This window comes from Urocitellus parryii, chromosome 2, assembly GCF_045843805.1.
Source record: "Urocitellus parryii isolate mUroPar1 chromosome 2, mUroPar1.hap1, whole genome shotgun sequence".
Lineage (NCBI taxonomy): Eukaryota > Metazoa > Chordata > Mammalia > Rodentia > Sciuridae > Urocitellus > Urocitellus parryii.
Genome location: NC_135532.1, coordinates 91,404,364 through 91,424,076, shown reverse-complemented (window position 1 = coordinate 91,424,076; position 19,713 = coordinate 91,404,364). Strand labels below are relative to the sequence as shown.

The window sequence follows — 19,713 nt, the reverse complement described above, 5'->3', positions numbered from 1 at the left end:
GTGTGGAATAGAGAGTCGTGCAGGATCAGTTTGGCTTCACATTCGCACATGTGCCCTTGAGGCAGGTAGCTTCAAGGGATCTAGTCTTTTTTACCTCACTTTTTAACTTTTACCTCGCCTGACACACCTCTCACCTACCAGGAGACTCCCTAAGGGAGGAGGCTGGAAGAGCGGGGTTGAGGGCGGAGTATGCGTGGAGCTGTTGTGAGCAGGGATCTTCTAGAATAAGTAAATGTTTCAAATGTTTGCATTTGCATTTCCTCTGGGGAGGTCTCAGGAGCAGGAAAGGTCTGAGGTGAAAAAGGATCCTGAGGAATATTTGTGCTGGTGTTGGAGGGAATGAGAATTGCTCAGACTGTTAACATTCATTCATGCTTCTGAGAGTACAATAGTGTTTTTGTGCCAAGCACTGGTTGTATAGAGGTGAATGAGGCTCAGGAGGTAAAGACTTTCCTTTCCTGGAAATGTCCTCTAGATTTTCCTACAGGTTGAGTGGAAGTTAGCCAGAAAAATATGTAGGAGGCTGTAGCACAGGGTTTATTCAGGCAAGAATTCAACATGGAAAGCCAGATAATAAGTTATCTATGGCAAAAATGGATAAATGCCCCAGGTTTCAATCCGTGGTAAAAAACAAAAACAAAAAAAACACACCTTTTTATAGAAGGTAAAGCTTCACAAAGGAGCACGAATTTGAGCTGGGTTTGAGTGCCTGCCAGGATTTTATTGAGCAGGAGTGGTGTGCAGAACAGTTAGCAGCAATTAGGCATTGGTATTGGAGGGCAACTTTTTTCAATCAAGACTTTTTTCATTCTTGCATGCTCAGTGAGTAGCCCATGAATGTTTGCCAAAACATTACATGTAAGATTAAGTGAAAAGGGAGATGTCAGGGCCTAGAATGCCTAAAAATTCAGTCTTTTAAAGCAACTGGTAGATTCCTTCAGATAGCTGCCCAAATGTTGAGTGGTTGTCTTAACTGCTTCATGTCTCTGGTCCTGGAAACAGAATCGTTCTTTTGGTGGAAGGGATTAGGTTGACCAAATAAAAGAGCAGTAACTTCCTTTTTAGGGCAATGCACTCAGAATGGTTGTTTACAGCAGCACAGGGCTTGGCAAGGCCCCATGAGTAATGCCTAAAACCCAAAGAAGGTACTGCTAACTGCAACTTTCTGGAGGACCCAAACTGGTGTTTTTTTTCCCCCCTATTAATATCATGTTCATTGTAGTCATAAAACAGTTTCAGTCTACCAAAACCTTTTCTAGAGTTGGGTGTGATGGCATACACCTATAATCTCAGCAACTTGGGAGGCTGAGGCAGGGGTATCACAAATTCAAAGCCAGCCTCAACACAGTGAGACCCTAAGCAATTTATCCAGACCCTGTCTCAAGTGAAAAAGCAAAAAAATGGGCTGGGAATGTGTCAATGGGTAAGTGTCCCTGGGTTCAATCCCTGTTAACAAAACAAAAAAAACTTTTTATAGTTCTGATTTAGTAGTCTCAATGATTTGAAAGTCCTTTTAAAATACAAAGCTTATCATTATTCCCAAGTTCTATCAAGGCCTGGAGAGGAAATCAAAACTGGTGGCTCTTAACCAAATGTTTCAATAAATATATATGTAGGGTGTGGCCATGCATGTGTGTAATCTCAGCTACTTGGGAGCTGAGGCAGTTGGATGGCAAATTCGAGGCCAACCTGAGCATTAAAAAGAGCCAACGTAGAATAAAATAATTAAAAAGGGCTGGGGATGTACTTTGGTGGTGGAGAACTTGCCCATGTGAGAGATCCTGGGCATTCCACTGAATATACATCACATGATAACAGCCTTTCAGATGAACTTGTTTAATTCCGGGTGATACAGAATTCAAACTCTGGCAAGATTCTAGGATGGGTCTACTTTAAATTCACAGCTGAGGTAGGAATGCCTGAATGAAACTAAAGAGACAATGAGCCACTGTGTAGGTGTGTGTATTATTATTATTTTACAAAAGTTTATTAAATTTACAACAGACTCCAACATAACACTTCATTCTAGCTATAGGTGGCAAAAGATGTTACAGCGGGGATCCAGATGTTTAAATAGGAATGGAATCAACGGTCACCATCATTTCAGGCACAAGAATCGGCTTACTTTTTGCCAGATTTCTTAATTCCACCTGTGGCTACAAAAGGAAAAGTCACAGTTAGGGAAAAACATATTTCTTACGGCAAAAATCCCAATGAGCTTAATGTATATTCCAGTAAGGCTTAACTCTTACCCTGGGAATTCACTCTCACATAAGTGTGCACAGTGGCTTTACTGATACCAACTATTCTGATGTTAAGGCAGGGGCCCAAGCAATAGCTGTGTACTTTTCTGCATCTACAATATCATATACTTCACAGATTAGCTCATAATCCTCTTGCCATGCATCCCACTTTACAGATAGTCTTTGTATTTGGTGTTGTTCAAGGTTTTAAACTGGTATGTGACAAACCAGAATTCCAACCTGGGTAGTCTGATTTCTAGATCTATACTTAACTGCCACATTATACCACACTCCATTCCATATTATGTTCCTGGGGCCTGGTTTACTCAATGATTTTATTTTACCCAATTAACAAATGATAATACATTTGTCAACCTGTAGGTAATTTAAGCAATAACTGTAGAATTAATTCCTGATACCAGAATGAAGATATAAAAGGATTCTGACAAAATGAATCTTAAAAAAGTTACATGATTCCGTTTGTGTATAATGAAATGAAATGCATTATGCTATCATGTAACTAATTAGAAAAAAAAAGATGTTGGGCTGGGGTTGTGGCTCAGTGGTAGAGTGCTTGCCTAGTATGCTTGAGGCACTGAGTTTGATCCTCAGCACCACATAAATGTAAAATAAAGATATTGTGTCCACTTAAAACTAAAAAAAATAAATATTAAAGAAAAGAAAAAAAAAAGTCAGATGATGCTCTACGAGAAACAAATAGTACTGGTTGAGTATCCTGTATCTGAAACGATTGGGGACCACAAGTGTTTTTTTTTTTTTTAAAACTAGACCAGAGATTAAACCCAGGGGCTGGGACACATCCCCAACTATTTTTTTATTTTGAGACAGGGTCCCATTAAGTTGCTAAGACTGTGCTTGAACTTGAGATCTTCCTGTCTCAGCCTCCTGGCTGGTGGGATTAGAGGCGTGTGCTACCACACCTGGCAGTGTTTTGGATTTTTTTTTTTTTTTGGTATCAGGGATTAAACCCAGGGGTGCTTAACCACTGAGCCACATCCTCAGCCATTTTTATATTTTAGTTAGAGACAGGGTCATGCTAAGTTGCTGAGGCTGGCTTTGAACTTGTGATCCTCCTGCATCAGCTTCTTGAGCTACTGGGATTATAGGCATGCACCACTGTGCCCAGTGGATTTTTGAATATTTACATATACATAATAAAATATTTTTGGGGATGGGACCCAAGTTGTAAATCCCAGAAATTCTAAAGGCTGAGACAGGAGCATTGCAAGTTCAAAGCTAGCCTTGGCAATTTAGCAAGATCCTACACCCCCCCCCCGAAAAAAAAAAAAAAAAGAGATAGTTTAGTGGTAAGTTCAATTCTCAGTACCAAAACAAACACAAAATCCATTAATGTTTTGCTCCGCATATCCTTATATACATAGCTGAAGGTAATTTTATATATGTTTAGTGCATCTGTATTTTGACTCCAAGCCACCACATGAGGCCAGGTGTGGAATTTTCTACTTCTGACATCAAGTTGCACTGAAAACATTTCAGATTTTGGAGCATTTTGGATTTTCAGGTAAGGAATGCTCAAATCTGTACAGGGTTTTGCTAAGGACTTACCTTCTCCCTATATACAGTCACAAATTAAGGGAAGGTGCAAGGTACCTGATGTAATTCTGAAAACAGCTTATAGTAGGCCCTGTCCAGTTGCAGTGGTGCAGGCCTTAACTCCAATGACTCAGAAAGTACAGGCAGGAGGATCACAAGTTCAAGGCCAGCCTCAGCAATTTATTGAGACCCAGTCTCAAAATAAAAAGAATTGGGGAAGTAGCTCAGCCATAAAGTACCCCTGGCCTCAATTCACAGTATATTACCCTCCAACTAGCACACAGTACTAGGACAGCAAGTAAAATGTAATCCATTTCTCTCACAAGAAGGAAAAGAGAAAAAATGGTGGGGGGTTAGACTAGAAAAGCACATGGAACAATAGCACTCTAAGGAACCTGGACTATAGTCTAGGCACACCTAGTAGTAACTCAAAATGAGGAATCATTTATCATAAATAATATGAGCAGTAAGTAAAAGTTATTAGTTGAGTAGTGTTACAAAGAATAAATAAACTAGGTGTGGTGGCTCATGTCCGATAGCAGCTACTTGAGGGGTTGAGGCAGAAGGATCATAAGTTTTGAGTTCAGAATGAGCAACTTATGGGCTGGGGATGTGGCTCAAGAGGTAGCACGCTTGCCTGGCATGCGTGCAGCCCGGTTCCATCCTCAGCACCACATACAAACAAAGATGTTGTGTCCGCCGAAAACTAAAAAATAAATATTAAAAAATTCTCTCTCTTAAAAAAAAAAAAAAAGAATGAGAAATTAGGCAGACCTTGTCTCAAAATAAAATTTAAAAGGCTGGGTATGTAGTTCAGTGGTAGAATACCCCTGGATTCAGTCCCCAGTACCAAGAAAAGAAACACAACATAACACAACAAAATCAATAAGCAGTTAGTTACAAATTTGGGGCAAGAAAGCATGTAAGAAAAATATCCATAAACCTAACCATATAAATTTGTGCCTGGGGTAAATTTCTGCAGCTTTCCTAGGAATGAAAGCCCAAGACTGCCTGGAAGGTAAGATTTCTTTTCAGATAAGGGATACTTAATTTGTACAGGGTTTTGGTAAGGGTTTACCTTCTCCAGTTCTGGCTTGCGTTCAAATCCAAGATTGGCTAGGGCGATCCGCCGGGGCGGACACCAGGAACTGAGACCTCGCAGCTCACCAATGATACAGGGAACATCTCGGCCCTCATCCCTAAAGATGCTCAAAGTATGTGTCCGATTTGAGCGCCCCTCGGTCCTCACTTACCCAGGGGGCCCTTCCCCGCGGCCTTTGCTTTTAGCTCCTCAAGTTTCTTCTGCTCCTCTTTTTGTTTCTGTTTGAAAGCCTTATCTTCCTAGAGAGAAGCACAAATTTCACTCCAGGCAAGTCTCCCAGTCCCTCCGCACGCCCGCTCCGATCGCGCCTCCGAGCCCGCTCTCACCTCATCCATCTCCTTGGCCTGCTTCTTAGGTTGTTTCAGGGGCTTCTTCTTGCCACCTGTAGGCGACAGGAGCACGGTCAGCCCGTCCCTGCCACCGGGCCCTTCCCAGCCGTTCAGCACCTCCCCGCGGTCCCCGCAATCCGAACACACTTACCTTCCCGGCCGGACATGGCGCCTGCCGCCCCTTCCCCAGACCTTGTTCCTAAACCGGAAACGGAGATCCGAGTCCCGCCTCCTGTTCGTATTCTGCGTTGCGGGCCCGTTGATTGGGTCCTAGTCAGGAAGTTGCCCTCCCGCTACAGGATGCGGCTCTCCAGGGGCAGGCGCTAAAGGGTCAGAGGTCAACTGAATGGCAGATGCTTTGTCGGAGTTATAGCTCCAGTGCTCCAGACTAGGTGTACCAGGTACAAGTGGGAAGGGTCATTTCCCCAGGGGTCTCCGGAACTGTGGGAAGGGTACCTGACCTGAATGCGCCGGGCCTGCAGTTGCGTGCACCGGAAAAAAGAGGATTGCGGGTATAGGGGAGTGCAAGTGCCAGGAGCTCTTCTTGAATTCAGAAAGTAGTTACTGAAGGGAGATAGGAAGATGGCAGAAGTGGGAGGGCTCTAAGTCACCAGATCCTACAACTTTGGAAGACATTGGAAGGAGTTAGGTTTTTATAAGATAATCAGGAGTGCACTTGTTTGTGAATTCTGTTTATTCATCCATTGCACTTTTGTTGAGTATGTACTATATTTAGATAGTATATTAGGCTCTGGAGATTCAGCAGTGAACAATACTTCTTGTGCTGGTGTAGCTTAAATTCAACTGAGACAGATTATAAACAAAGTATAAAAGTGAAATACATATCAGAGTTCATGAGATGTTTTAGGAGAAAAAGAGGGAAAGTGGGTATTGAGTACTGGGATAAGAGTGGATGGCCATTGCTGATAGGGTGGCCACAAAAAGACCTCCCCAGGAATTCATATTTGAGCAAAACTTAAAGCCAGAGAGCAAGCAGTGCTGACCATGATCACTGGTCACTTAAGGATTGGAAAACCTTTAGGAGGAACAGTCTAGTGTGTTCTAGCATCATGAAGGTCCATGTGACTGGATCAGAGTGAGGAAAGGGAGAATAGTAGGAAATGAGGTCTGAGAGGTATGGGAGCTTGGGGCTCCATCCCCTGTAGGCTGTGGAAAAGACTGACTTTTACTTTGTGAGAAAAGATTTGAGGATTTGAGCAGAGACATGGTCTCACCTGTGTTTTGAGAGGAACACTGGCTGCTCTGTTGACAGTAGTCTATTAGGGCTAGAGTAGGGAAACCTGTCAAGAGGCTCTTGGGATAATCCAGGAAAGGGATGTTGGTCATTGGGACCATTTGGTAGCACTAGCAGAGATAAAAGGAAGAGTGATCCCAGTGGACATTTGCTGATCAATTAGATGTCAGGGTAGGAGAGAAAGTAAGGGGTTTTGGAGGATGTGAGGTTTTCAGCCTGAGCATTTGGACTTGAAGTTGCCATCAACTAAGATGGAGAAGGTTATGGGAAAAGCAGGTTTGGGAGGTTTTATGGTTTGTATCTGGAATGTCCCCACAAAACACATGTGTTGAAGGAATGCAGCAATGTCCAGAGGTAGGGCTTTTAGAAAATGATTGGATCGGGAGAGCTCTAACTTCATCAGTAGATCCATCCATTTGATGGATTAATAATTTGAATGGACTACTGGGAGGAGGTAGAAATTGTAGGCAGGTAGGCCATGATCAGAGGAAGTAGATCACCAGGGGCATGCTCTTTGAGACTATATCTTATCCTTGGTCCTTCTTCCCTGTCTGCTTTCTGGCTGTCATGAGCTGAGCAGCTTCCCTCCACCATGTCCTTGCCATGATGTTCTGCTTCACTTTAAGCTCAAAGCAATGAAACTAGCCAACCATGGACTGAAACTCCTGGAAATATGAACCAAAATAAATCTTTCCTCCTGTAAGTTGTTCTGGTCAGGTATTTTGGTCATAGCCAGGAAAAATTGACCAAACCAAAATAGAGGGGAAGATAAGATTTACTATTAGATTTTATTTTTTTTGTGGTGCTTGGTATCAAACCCAGGGTCTTGGGGCACACTGGACCTGTGCTTAACCACTAAGCTACATTCCCTTCCGACCCTGTTAGTTTTTAAGCAAAGATAAGGGTTGGGCAGTTTGATAAATAAGCCTGAATCCTGAGGAGAAGTCTGGATTGGAGAAGTCAGTATAGTTTTAATTTTTGTGTTTGAGGTGTTAGAGATTGAGCCCATCATTCTAGGCAAATGTTCTACCAATGAGCTGTACTTCAATTAAAGCGCTCTCTCTCTTTTTTAAATAACAGCTTTATTGATATGTAATTTATCATACAATTCAATTAACCTATTTAACATGTATAGTCCGTAGATTTTAGTATAATCAGAGCTGTGCAGACATTACCGCAATCATTTTTAAAAGCATTTTCATCCGTGTGTGTGTGTGTGTGTGTGTGTGTGTGTGTGTGTTTTAAATATTCTTCAATTGGTGTTGGACATAATACCTTTATCTATCTATCTATCTATTTATTTATTTTTATGTGGTGCTGAGCCTTGTACGTGCTGAGTGTTGTACCACTGAGCCACAACCTATATATATATATTTTTAGTTATAGGAGGACATAATACCTTTATTTTATTTTTATGTGGTACTGAGGATCGAAACCAGTGCCTCAAGCATACTAGGCAAGCACTCTACCACAAAGCCACAACCCCAGCCCCTCCCCCCCCCCTTTTTAAATAGTGCTGGTTGTTGAGCACAAGGTCTTGGACATTCTAGGTAAGCACTCTGCCACTTCACTGCACTTCAGCTCCGTTGCATTTTTTTTTTTAATACTCACTTGACAGTTTTGTTGGAAGAACATATTTGCTACCAACATCAAGTATTTATTTGTTCTCATTATAATCAATAATAACAATTGCTACCACTTCTCATTTTGTTCTGCCAGGTATAGATCTAACAGATTTAATTTAATCCTTTAAAACACCTTGGGTGGGCTGGGGATGTGGCTCAAGTGGTAGCGCGCTCGCCTGGCATGCGTGCGGCCCGGGTTCAATCCTCAGCACCACATACAAACAAAGATGTTGTGTCTGCCAATAACTAAAAAATAAATATTAAAATTCTCTCTCTCTCTCTCTCCTCTCTCTTAAAAAAAATAAGTAAAACACCTTGGGTGTGTGGTAATTTGTCATCTAAATAGGGCTACTAATGATCTATAAGTACAATGAATCAAGATCTAACATTATTTATTCCATAGGCATAATTTCATTAGTATTAATTCTTTTTTAAAAGTAGTTATACATAGTGGAAAAATATGGAATGCTTCATGAATTTGTGTGTAATCCTTGTGCAGGGGCCATGCTAATCTTCTCTGTATCATTGCAATTTTATGCTGCTGAAGTGAGCACCCAGTATCATAGCATTTTTTTGTTATTTTGGTACCAAGAATTGAACCCAGAGGTGCTTAACCACTGAGCAACATCCCCAGCCCTTTTTATTTTTTATTTTGAAACAGGATCTTGCTAAATTGTTGGTTTTATTTATTTATTTATTTATTTTAAGTTAGTTTTATTATTATTATTTTTTTACTGGTTATTCAAAACATTACAAAGATTGCAGAATCACATCGGTTACACATCCACATTTTTACATAATGCCATAATAGTAACTGTTGTATTCTGCTACCTTTCCTATCCTCTACTATCCCCCCTCCCCTCCCCTCCCATCTTCTCTCTCTACTCATCTACTGTAATTCATTTCTCTCCTTATTTTTTCCCCATTCCCCTCACAACCTCTTATAAGTAATTTTGTATAACAATGAGGGTCTCCTTCCATTTCCATGCAATTTCCCTTTTCTCTCCCTTTCCCTCCCACCTCATGACTCTATTTAATGTTAACCTTTTCCTCCTGCTCTTCCTCCCTGCTCTGTTCTTGGTTGCTCTCATTATATCAACGAAGACATTTGGCATTTGTTTTTTAGGGATTGGTTAGCTTCACTTAGCATAATCTGCTCTAATGCCATCCATTTCCCTGCAGATTCCATGATTTTGTCATTTTTTAGTGCTGTGTAGTACTCCATTATGTATAAATGCCACATTTTTTTTAAATTTTATTTTTTAGTTATTGGCAGACACAACATCTTTGTTTGTATGTGGTGCTGAGGATCGAACCCGGGCCGCACGCATTCCAGGCGAGCGCGCTACCGCTGAGCCACATCCCCAGCCCTAAATGCCACATTTTTTTTATCCATTCATCTATTGAGGGGCATCGGGGTTGGTTCCACTAAATTGTTGGTTTTAAACTTGTGGTCCTCCTGCCTCAGCCTCCCAAGCCACTGGGTTTATAGGTGTGCACCATTATGTACCCAGCATTTAAAAATACTGTATTAGAAGTCTGAGCCCTGAGCCCTGAGGCAAGTGTTTAGAGGTTAGGGAGATGAGTGGGGGATTAGGAGCCAAGTGAAAGTGGCATTTGAAGGAAGAAGGTTGCTATCATGAGGCACAGATTTCTGACAGGACAAATGAGATGAGCACTTAAAGCTTGTCATTGGATTTAGTAGTGTGGTGATCCAGACAAGTACAGTTCCAGTGGCATGGTGGGTACGAAGGCCAGAGCAGACAGGGTTTGTGAGAGAACAGGAGGCAAACAAGTGGAGACGGTGCGTTCAGGCAATCTGTGGAAGAGTCAGATGTGAAGAACATAGAAATGGGGCAGTTGCTGAAGGGGGTGCCACATCAATTGTTGAGCAGTATCTGAGGAGGGAGATGGGACCTGGGGCATGCATTGGTCTTCCCTAGAAGCATAGATTCTTTATTCTGAGAATCAAAGAGATGGGGAGTCCATTGTATAAACTTAATTTTTCATTTTTTTTCCCTTTTATTGTGATGCTGGGACATCAAACTTTGGGCTTCAAGCATGCTCAGCAAGTGCTCTACTACTGAGCTACACTTCTAGCCCATATTGTTTTATGTTTTTGATAGTGTCGTCATCTTTTGTTTTTTTGTTTTTTTTTTTTTTGGTTGTGAGGATTGAACCCAGAGGCACTGGGTTCATGAGCCACATCCCTACCCCTTTTTTATATTTTATTTTGAAACAGGGTTTCATTAAATTGCTTAGGGCCTTGCTAAGTTGCTGAGGCTGGCTTTGAATCCTCCTATCTTAGCCTCCCGAGCTGCTAGGATTACAGGCATGCACTACCACGCCTGGCTTTGATAGTGTATTTTTTTGGAAAAAAAATTTTCTGTTAGTTGTCGATGGATCTTTACTTAATTATTTTATTTATGTGTGGTGCTGAGAATTGAACCTAGTGCCTTACACATCTACCTCTGTGCCACAATCCTAGTCCTGATACTCTCTTTTGAAGCACAAAAGTGTTTCATTTGGTAGGGTCCAGTTCTCTCTCTCTCTCTCTCTATCTCTCTCTCTCTCTTTCTTTTAATCTCTCTCTTTTTTTTTTTTAACTTTTGTTTATTGTGTTTTTGGTATCACATCTAAGAAGTCACTGCTTATTTTCTTCTAAGATTTTTGTAGTTTGATATCTTACATTAAGGATTTTGATACATTTCAAGTTAATTTTTGTATATAGTGTGACATACAAGTCTAAATTAATTCTTTTGCAGTTATTCCAACACCATTTTTTTAATATTTATTTTTTAATTTTTGGTGGACACAATATCTTTATTTGTTTATGTGGTGCTGAGGATCGAACCCAGTGCCTCACGCATGCTATGCAAGCGCTCTACCACTGAGCCCCAGCCCCAGCCCCTCCAACACCATTTTTGCCGGGGAGTACTGGGCCCAGTGGTGCTTTAAAATTGAGCTACATACCCAGGCTTTTTTATTTTTTTGACAAAAGGTAAGTTGCTGAAGCTGACCTTGAATTTGTGATCCTCCTGCCATAGTCAGTTGCTGGGATTACAGGTGTGGGCCTCCTTTCCTAGCCCAACACCATTTTTTTTTTTTTAAATATATATATGTGTGTGTGGTGCTGAGGATTGAACCCAGGACCTTGTGCATATGAGGCAAGCACTCTATTGACTGAGCTACCCAGCCCCCAACACCATTTTGAAATGAGTGTTTTTTCTCTGTTGAATTATTACAGTATGGTCATCAAAAAAGCAATTGCCCAATCAGGTGTGGTGGTATATGCCTGTAAAACAGCTGAGGCAGGAGGATCATCAAGTTCAAGGCTAGCCTGGGCAACTTGGTGAGATCCAGTCTCAAAATTAATAAAAATGGCTGGGGATGTGATTTAATAGTAGAGTGCCCCTGGGTTCAATCCCTTGTACAACATTAAAAAAAAAAAAGAATAATAAAAGAATAATAAGAGTAAAGAGAGAAAGGGAAATGGAGCAGAAATCGGCAGTTGCGAAGGTATTATGGGAGTTTGTTGGAAGTTCCCTTCCAAATTCATATTTTCTTGGTGAGGAATGAAGTAGGGCATCAATTGTGAATGAAGATAAGGTACAGATAAAAGAGGGTTGAAGAAAGAGCAGTTGGCAGGAGACAGATGGAGTGGGAGAATGGATTTGGAGGGGCAAGATTCTAAGCTTGGCTCCTAGGACCCTGTTCAATTGAGCCTCTGTCCGTTTGTCCAGCTTCTCCTCCATCTACCCTTGTCTGCTTCTACTCCTGTGTTGCACTGACTGCCTTTCAGGTTTTGGACAGCCTCAAGTGCTTTCCACCTTTTACCTCTGCCAGTACCATTTTCCCTTTGCTGGTTAAAGGGTCTGGAAGATACCTAAGTGGGGAAGATAGGCCAGGGATTGGGATGGGCCAGAGAGGCTGAGAGGAGGGAAAGGAGTGGAGAAACAACTCCAAATGTTATTGACACATTTCTTCATGAAATCCCTGTGTCACCAAACTTATGTTCTAGTTAGGAAATGGATGTCTAATAGAGAAAAATGAAGCAGGAAAGATGGCCATGCAATGAGTGGCCAAGGAAGGCCTTACTGAGAGGTGAGCTATGAGGAAAGACATAAATGTCAAGATAAGCCATGTAGATTTACTGAGGAAGAGAGGCCTGGGTTGGAGGAGCAGCAGGGCATAGAGCCTGTGATAGGATCCTGCTTAGCATGTCAAGGTGGCTGGAGCAGAGTACAGTGATGGAGAGAAGAAAGAAGGTAAGGGCTGAGAGACTTGTTAGCTGCTTCCAGGCTTGGGGTTCATGCTAGGTAAACTGGGAGCTGAAAGATACGATCTCTCTCACATGTTAACAGACCTCTGGGCTGCTGTATGGAGAATGTTTGTGGAAGGCAGGAGAGGAAGCTGAGATTGCACAGGAGGAGGCTGTAGCTATCATCTCTCCCAGGGATGGGTGACTCTCTTGGGGTCCATGAGTGGGCCTCTGCCAGAGGAAAGGAGATTGAACAGATTGGAGGAAGCCAAGAGGGCAGTGATTTCAGGAAGAGAGGGTATCAAAAGTTGCAGAGAGGCTGGAGAAGAAATTTGAGAAGCAGAAATAGGAACCTAAAAAATTGGAAGTTTTGAGGGGCCTGTAGGGAACAACTTTGATCATGGAGTAGGATCAAGAGAGGGAAAGAGGAGGGAGTGGTGATAGCTAAGGTGATGAACCCTTTTTGCCAAGTGTTGCTGGGAAAGAGAGTGGGTACTCTGTTTGGTGGGGTGCAATGCCATGTGCTTTGCTTTGGTGAAGGGTACACTGGCAGGGCTGTTGTGGGGCCATGGTCTGTGTGCTGAGGGCACTAGTATTGAGGCTTGTGAGGCTCACCCATTCACTGAGGCATGGAAAATGTGATTTTCCATGGTTCCCAGCCTTATGAATGAGGCTGGGGGTTCCTGTATAGCACACCTTGGAACCTCTGTTAAAGGGAAGCTAAGACCCTTTAATGGCTCTTAGCTTGGGTGCACTCTGACCAGAAGGCATGTCCCTGCCCATGAGGCTTATTTTCATGAGGGCCTGAGCTTCTTCATAGGTGATGAGGTTGAGGCTGGGATGCTGTGGGCAGATCTCTGTTTCACATCATCCTACCTCAGGAAGCCTTTTTCTGTTTGGCATCTGATGTACCTCCCTCAATCTTTCTGTGCCTAGCTCCTTTTGCTTTTTTTCTGACTGACTTGGTTATTTGGCCACCAGATGTCACTCTGACAGCTAGGATCAGTGTTTAGGGGCTTTGAAATGTGCTTTGGCCAGAAGGTGGTGCCAGGTTTTCCTGAGAATATGGGTAACTGACCTCCTTTTTAGTGCTGTTCTGGGGCTGGGCAAGGCCTGATTCTGGGATACTGGGAGATTCACTATGTTGTTCATATTCGGGAAAGTAGGCATTGTTAAGGCCCAAACATCAAAGCAAGGCTAAAAGGGAAACTAGAGAAACCTAACCTGTTGAGCAGTGCCTGAAGTTGGAGAGGAAGGAAAAAGCTCTTAAGAAATGTGAGACTGGGACTTGGTAGTCTGGAAAGTTGAGTTAGATGGCAGGAGAAGGCTTGTGAACCTAAGAAAAGCTGTTCTCTTTGGAGAAAGCAGACTTTTTTTTTCTTCCTCTGGAATTATCTTCTCAAAGAGTGATGAGAGTTTTCTTTGTTGGGATATGAATAACCTGTGTCTTTATGTCCTTGCACATAATTGAAACTTTGCTTACCCAATGGGAGGATGGCTTCAGAAGTCTGGGAAGTTGAATGTGAGGGTTAGTTCCAGAAATGACCCTGGATCTTAATCTTCCCTGAATTGCCCTCAGTTCCATCACTTTCCAGTAAGTTTTCATGAATCTTTGTGAGGCTTTGTCAGCATGGACATAACTCAGGTTTGGTATCTTTCTTTGACATTATCAGAAAACTGGGTTGTAGAATTATCATCCAGGTCACATCAGAGGGATGCAAGGAGGTGGGAAGGTCTGTTTTGGGTGGTGTCATGGAGGAACATGGAAGACATGATGTTCTACATAAGCTTTTCCCCGAATGTGTTCCATTGTTCAGGAGACCTGGGGGAAACTCTTACCACAGGGCTGCAGTCTCTGGGCTGAACAGAGTGGTGCTTGGTTTAGATAATTTTAGTGTGAATATGTTCAGAACTATCCCTAGGCCTTGAGACTTAGCTTCTGTCCAGCCTTTCTTACTTGTGAACTCATCTCTCTGATGTCCTCCTCATAGATCTCCCGCTGATGGGGTGTAGTCCTGTGTTTGCCATGCAGCACATCATGGATTTATCCCATGTACTGATGCGAAGGGGTCTCCTTGGAAGGGACCTCTTTGTGGCCAGGACTCTCTGCAGCCCAGGCCCCACTCAGCCTGGGGATAAGCGACCAGAGGAAGCAGCCCTTGGGCTATATCACCGCCTCCCAGCACTAGGAAGAGCCCTGGGGCACAACATTCAACAAAGGGCGACCTCTACAGCCAAGACTTGGTGGGACAGATATGAAGAGTTTGTTGGACTTAATGAGGTTCGAGAGGCCCAGGGAAATGTGACTGAGGTGAGCAGGGGACTTGGGGTGGTTGGCCCTGCCCTCAGACTTGGGAAATGTGCTATGTTGGCTACTACCAGGTAAGTTATCAGCCATATGCTGGTGCTGGGAAACCACTCCAAATTGCCTTTCTTTCTTTTTTTGGTGCTGTGGATTGAACCCAGGGCTGCTTTACCACTGAGCTATATCCCCAGTACTTTTTATTTTTTTCCTTCCTTCCTTCCTTCCTTCCTTCCTTCCAACCCAGGGGTTCTGTACCATTGAGCTACACCACTAGCCCTTTCTTATTTTTATTTTGAGACAAGAGTCTTGCTAAGTTGCCCAGGCTGGCCTTAAACTTGCATTCCTCTTGCAAGTTGTTGGGGTTATAGGTGTGTGCCATTGCGCCTGGCCAGACCTTCCTTTTCTTAAACATCTCTGGAGGAGGGATTTGACTTATTCTTGCATGGAAACCTGGGTCTGACACTTCTGGGATGAAGGTCTCTATGTAACTATGCCCCCTAATCTCTGTGAAAATAGTTGCTGTGTGCCAGTAAGTCCTTGGCCATTAATATACATTCAATTAAGCCAATGAACATCCTTCACAGACTGTTAGGGAGGGTTGGTGGTGAGACTTCCAGGCAAGGGGGGTGTGATTCTGCCTTATTATGTGAAGGTAGAGGGCCTGAGGCAGTTGTCAAGTCCTTTGTGGCAGCAGAAATTCATTGTGTCACCTCTAGTCCCACTCCTGCTTAGGCACAAAACATTGTAGCAAGGCAGGAAGAATCTGAGGATTGTGAGCTTGGCCAAGCTGGACTTTCCTGGTATATAAACTGGAGAGTTGTAGCAATGCCTTTGATGGCCTTGTCCTGAGGCATAAGTAAGGTAATACATGGGAAACAATGTAAGAACGGGGGTTCTACTGTGCTTTATATCTGAGTTGGCTGGATTTAGTGAACACCAATTATATGCATTGTTAGCTGTTTTCAACTTTCTCAGGGGCACATTATTTCTGTTTGAATGGATAAATCTGGTGATTTGGAGGGGTGTGGCCCAGGGCTATACCACTGGGTGAGCCAGGAAGAGCATCAAAAGAACCGTTTCTACCCTTTGCAGTTGACACCCCAGTGACCCCTTAACCACTGCCTTTTTGGCCAAGGAGTTGAGCTTGTGTGGGTGTTGAGGGAGGGGACTGATGACCTCTGCTGTTCTTTCTGCAGGCAGAGAAAGTGTTCATGGTGGCTCGTGGGCTTGTCCGAGAGGCTCGGGAGGACTTGGAAGTTCAGCAAGCAAAGCTGAAGGAGGTGAGGGATCGCTTGGACCGTGTTTCCAGGGAAGATAACCAGTACCTGGAACTGGCTACTCTGGAGCACAGGATGCTGCAGGTAAGCCTCTTATGAGGTAGCCTTTCTCACCTGCACAGGGCCCCTTGCCTGGTAAATTGTAGAGAGACTAAGAGGTGAACCAGAAGCTCTTGTGGAGGGGTAGGGCCCCATGCTTCCAGAGCCTGTTCATGTTCTTCCTGTTGAGTAGTGGGGTTGACATTCTAGGACCCAGATTACTAAGAAGGGCAGATTATTGGAGGGACCAGCCCAGGCAGCTCCAGACACATCATTTCCTAAAAAACACCTTTGGGAAACATAAGTGCACTTCTGGTCAGACCCAAGACTGCCCAGATGGGAATATCATGCCACTACTTCTACACTCCCTGTTTCTCTGCCCCTACACCTAGCCAGGTTTATGTGGCCTTTATCATTCAGCAAGTGTAGTGGAACCAGGGGCAGAGAAGTGACCCAGGTGCCACTGGCTATAGCCACAGGGTCTCTTGCTGCTATGTGACATGTTTTGTTTCCACAGGAGGAGAAGAAGCTCCGCATTGCCTATATGCATGCAGAAGACTCTGAGCGTGAGAAGTTCTCCCTTTTTTCTGCAGCTGTGCGTGAGAGTCACGAGAAGGAGCGGGCAAGGGCCGAGAGGACCAAGAACTGGTCCCTCATTGGGTCAGTCCTAGGAGCCCTGATTGGTGTGGCTGGCTCCACCTATGTAAACCGTGTTCGGCTACAGGAACTGAAGGCTTTACTTGTGGAGGCACAGAAAGGGCCTGTGAGTCTCCAAGAGGCCATCCGTGAACAGGCGTCTAGCTACTCCCTCCAACAGAGGGACCTCCACAACCTCGTGGTAGACCTGAGGAGCCTGGTGCATGCTGGGCAGAGCCAGGGATCTGGGTCACTGGCAGGTACTTCCCCGCATCGAAACAGAGACACAGATGTCCTTTCAGCTGCTTTGAAAGAGCAGCTCAGTCATTCTCGGCAGGTCCATTCCTGTCTAGAGGGTTTACGAGAGCAGCTTGATGGCCTGGAAAAGACTTTCAGCCAAATGGCTGGGGTGGTTCAGCTTGCAAAGGCTGCAGCACACCCAAGCTTGGTGGAGCCAGCAGATGGGGCTCTGCTTGGCTCCTTGCTGGAACAGCAGAGTGTGATGTTGGCTCTGTCTGACATGGAACAGAGGGTAAAAGTTCAAGGCAACAGGAACACCATCTACAGCACACTGGTCACTTGTGTGACGTTTATGGCGACACTGCCTGTGCTCTACATGCTGCTCAAGGCCAGCTAGCCCCTGGATCTGCCTATTGAAGGTCTAAGGGGATAGAATGTGGCTTTCATTAGTGAATTTCAGTGATGAAGCGAGTCTTGGGACATATTCAGCCTCAGCCTGAGTCTGAACACCATCTGCATGGCTTACCATCTGCATGTACTTTGCTTTGCAGGCAATGCTTATTTACATTAATTATGACAACTTTGAATGTGCAATTAAAATGTCTTAGAATGTAAGGTGGTGCTCTGTACTTGTGTTGGAGTGCTGGAGATCTGGCATATAGTAGAAAGCCTACCTACCCTTTCAGAGTACACTGAAGTGGTACCTTAGATCTGTGGATGGGAGCTCATTCGTCTGTGCCTGTGTAAAAGTGTTCTGCAGAAGTCAGTAAAGCGGAAATGTTTTGTATTAGGTACCCTCCTCTTGGAGCCTGTGCTCAGCCCAGATGACCCCACTAGTCCTCTGAACCTTTGAGTACCTGGTCCCTCAGTCATTTGGTCAATCCATCTTCAGTGTGCGATGTTTCCCCAGAATGGCATGGGATGGAATGACCTCTGTTCTGAGTGTTCATTATTCTAATGGCACAGGAGGTACCTTATCTGTATACAGATCAGGAGGTCTGTGGGGTGAGTCCAGGTTTACCTATGGGGTAAGATAGGTCTTGATGTTTGTGCACTTGAGTGAATGGATTTGGGGAGGAGAGGATTCTAGGCATGCAAAAGGTGATACAAATGGCTGGGGTTGTGGCTCAGTGGTAGAGTGCTTGCCTAGCATGTGTGAAGCACTGGGTTCAATTCTCAGCACTGCATATAAATAAAGGCCCATCAACAACTAAAAAAAAAGGGCGGGGGAACAGCTTGGATCCTATGAGCTGTAGTGACAGGAAAGCCAAAGTGGGTGAGGGAGTTGGGGCAAGCTCTCCTGGCTGAGGTAAGAATGGTTGTAGGGGAGTTGGAGATTGTATATTTAGAGAATGGGGAAGAGAGTTGTCAGTCTCTGAGGCTGGAGCCTAGAGGTGAGGGAACTGGAAAGGGTTTCCTTGCTAGTGCCTGTAAGGTGCTGGAAGCTTGGGTTTAGGGACTGGAAGTAGGGATGAAGGAGAGGGGAGACTTGAGAGGTAATGGGAGGGTGAATCTGGAAGGCAGATGAATGAGAATGGAGACCCTGGGGGGGGGGTAGGAAGTTTGAAGAGTAGCCAGTGTGGAAGACCTGAGCCCCCTGGTTGAGGTTTCCTCTAGTTTGTGAAGGCCCTGGAAGGTTCTGTGACAAATTTTGTCTCATTGGAAGTCGTGGTAATGGCGGGGCCTAGTCTTTGCTTAAGACACAAATAGGCCTCAGGAGAAAACCCTTCGCCCAGCGTTTCCTCCTCAGGAAGGCCCAGTTTGATAGTGAGGGAGCCCAGACTTGCCCAAGGTTTCTCAGTTTGGGGTGAGTCAAAGTACAGTCCTGAGAGGAAAGGAAGTGAGACCTTGCTTGTGCACCTCCGCAGCCTGTGTACCCTGCTTCACAGACCGGCTAGGGGAGCTGTCACCCCCACTTGTAGATTAGCAAATAGGTGGTGGTGGTGGGTGTCAGGTTACACGGTTTAGTGATGGCGCAAACTCAGGTCCAAAGCCCGAGCTCTTCTCAAACAGCCAGGGGTGGGGGCCGGAAGGAGAGCTTGGTTGTTGGGGAGATCTGGAAGAAGGAGCGGTGGGCAGAGCCAGGTGTGAAGAGGAGAAACAAGGCGCCTAGGAGTTCAGACAAAGGAAATTGGGGAGGATCGACTACACGATCCCGGTACCAGAAGGAAAAAAGAGCTCCAGGCACTGGGCGAGGCGGGGTGGTGGTGGTGTTCACGGGCCAACAGGCCAGGCAGGTGAGAGGCGCGGGTCTCACCCGGTTCTGGTGAGGCAAAGAGGCTGGGGCGCTTTACCAAAAGCACATGGGGTGCAAACCGCAGCGACCATCCGGGCCTCTTTGGGTGGAGGTGGGGCCGCGAATTTCGGTGCCAACCTTGAGCGCAGGTGAGGCCCGGAGGGGGCGGGGCGGGATCGCCCTTGCTCCAGGTTTCTCTCCTTAACACCCCCTCCCCCCGCGGTCCGCGTTGCCATGGCTACCTCTTGGGTGAAGTGTTACCCCGGTGCTGGAAACCGTCCCCCCCATTCCACATTCGTGGGCAAACACTAAGCCCGGGGGAATAGAATGCGGGGTCCCGGGCGGTTCAGGGCTGCGCGTCCCGCTTTCCCCGCTGCTTCCGGCCAGGCCCTGGCGGCGGGAGGGGGAAGGGCGGCCCGGCGGGCAAGGGGGGGGAAGGAGCGGAGCCCGGCCCGGCCGACGCGGCTTTGTCTCCTTTGTTCCCAGCGGTGGCAGCGCCGCGGCGGGAGGGGCGGGCAGCGGGCGCAGTTTTCCGCCCCTCGGTCTCCGGGTAACTGCAGCGGCTTCGCCAGACCCACCTCCCCGGGGGA

The 19,713-nt window shown here is 45.1% G+C and overlaps 1 protein-coding gene, 1 long non-coding RNA gene and 1 pseudogene across 3 annotated transcripts; 1 reads left to right on the top strand and 2 right to left on the bottom strand.

Annotated features, from left to right (window-relative positions):
• Window positions 1–1,865: 1,865 nt before the first annotated feature.
• Window positions 1,866–5,477, bottom strand: LOC144250416 (uncharacterized). 2 transcript variants are annotated; one of them, XR_013342485.1, is made up of 4 exons: window positions 5,401–5,477; window positions 5,247–5,302; window positions 4,897–5,159; window positions 1,866–2,156 (listed from the first exon to the last, which is right to left on the bottom strand). It is a non-coding gene; the product is annotated as an uncharacterized LOC144250416 (long non-coding RNA). The 2 variants fall into 2 exon arrangements; XR_013342486.1 differs by having other exon boundaries at window positions 1,873–2,156; window positions 5,072–5,159.
• A 95-nt stretch (window positions 5,478–5,572) lies between these two features.
• Ccdc51 (coiled-coil domain containing 51) lies at window positions 5,573–17,474 on the top strand. The gene is made up of 4 exons (XM_026383905.1): window positions 5,573–5,650; window positions 14,382–14,701; window positions 15,892–16,056; window positions 16,529–17,474. The coding sequence occupies exons 2-4, from the start codon at window positions 14,393–14,395 to the stop codon at window positions 17,282–17,284; spliced, it is 1,230 nt and encodes a 409-aa protein (XP_026239690.1). The 5' UTR covers window positions 5,573–5,650; window positions 14,382–14,392; the 3' UTR covers window positions 17,285–17,474.
• On the bottom strand, window positions 8,584–8,681 carry LOC113179448 (U6 spliceosomal RNA; annotated as a pseudogene).
• Window positions 17,475–19,713: the final 2,239 nt, after the last annotated feature.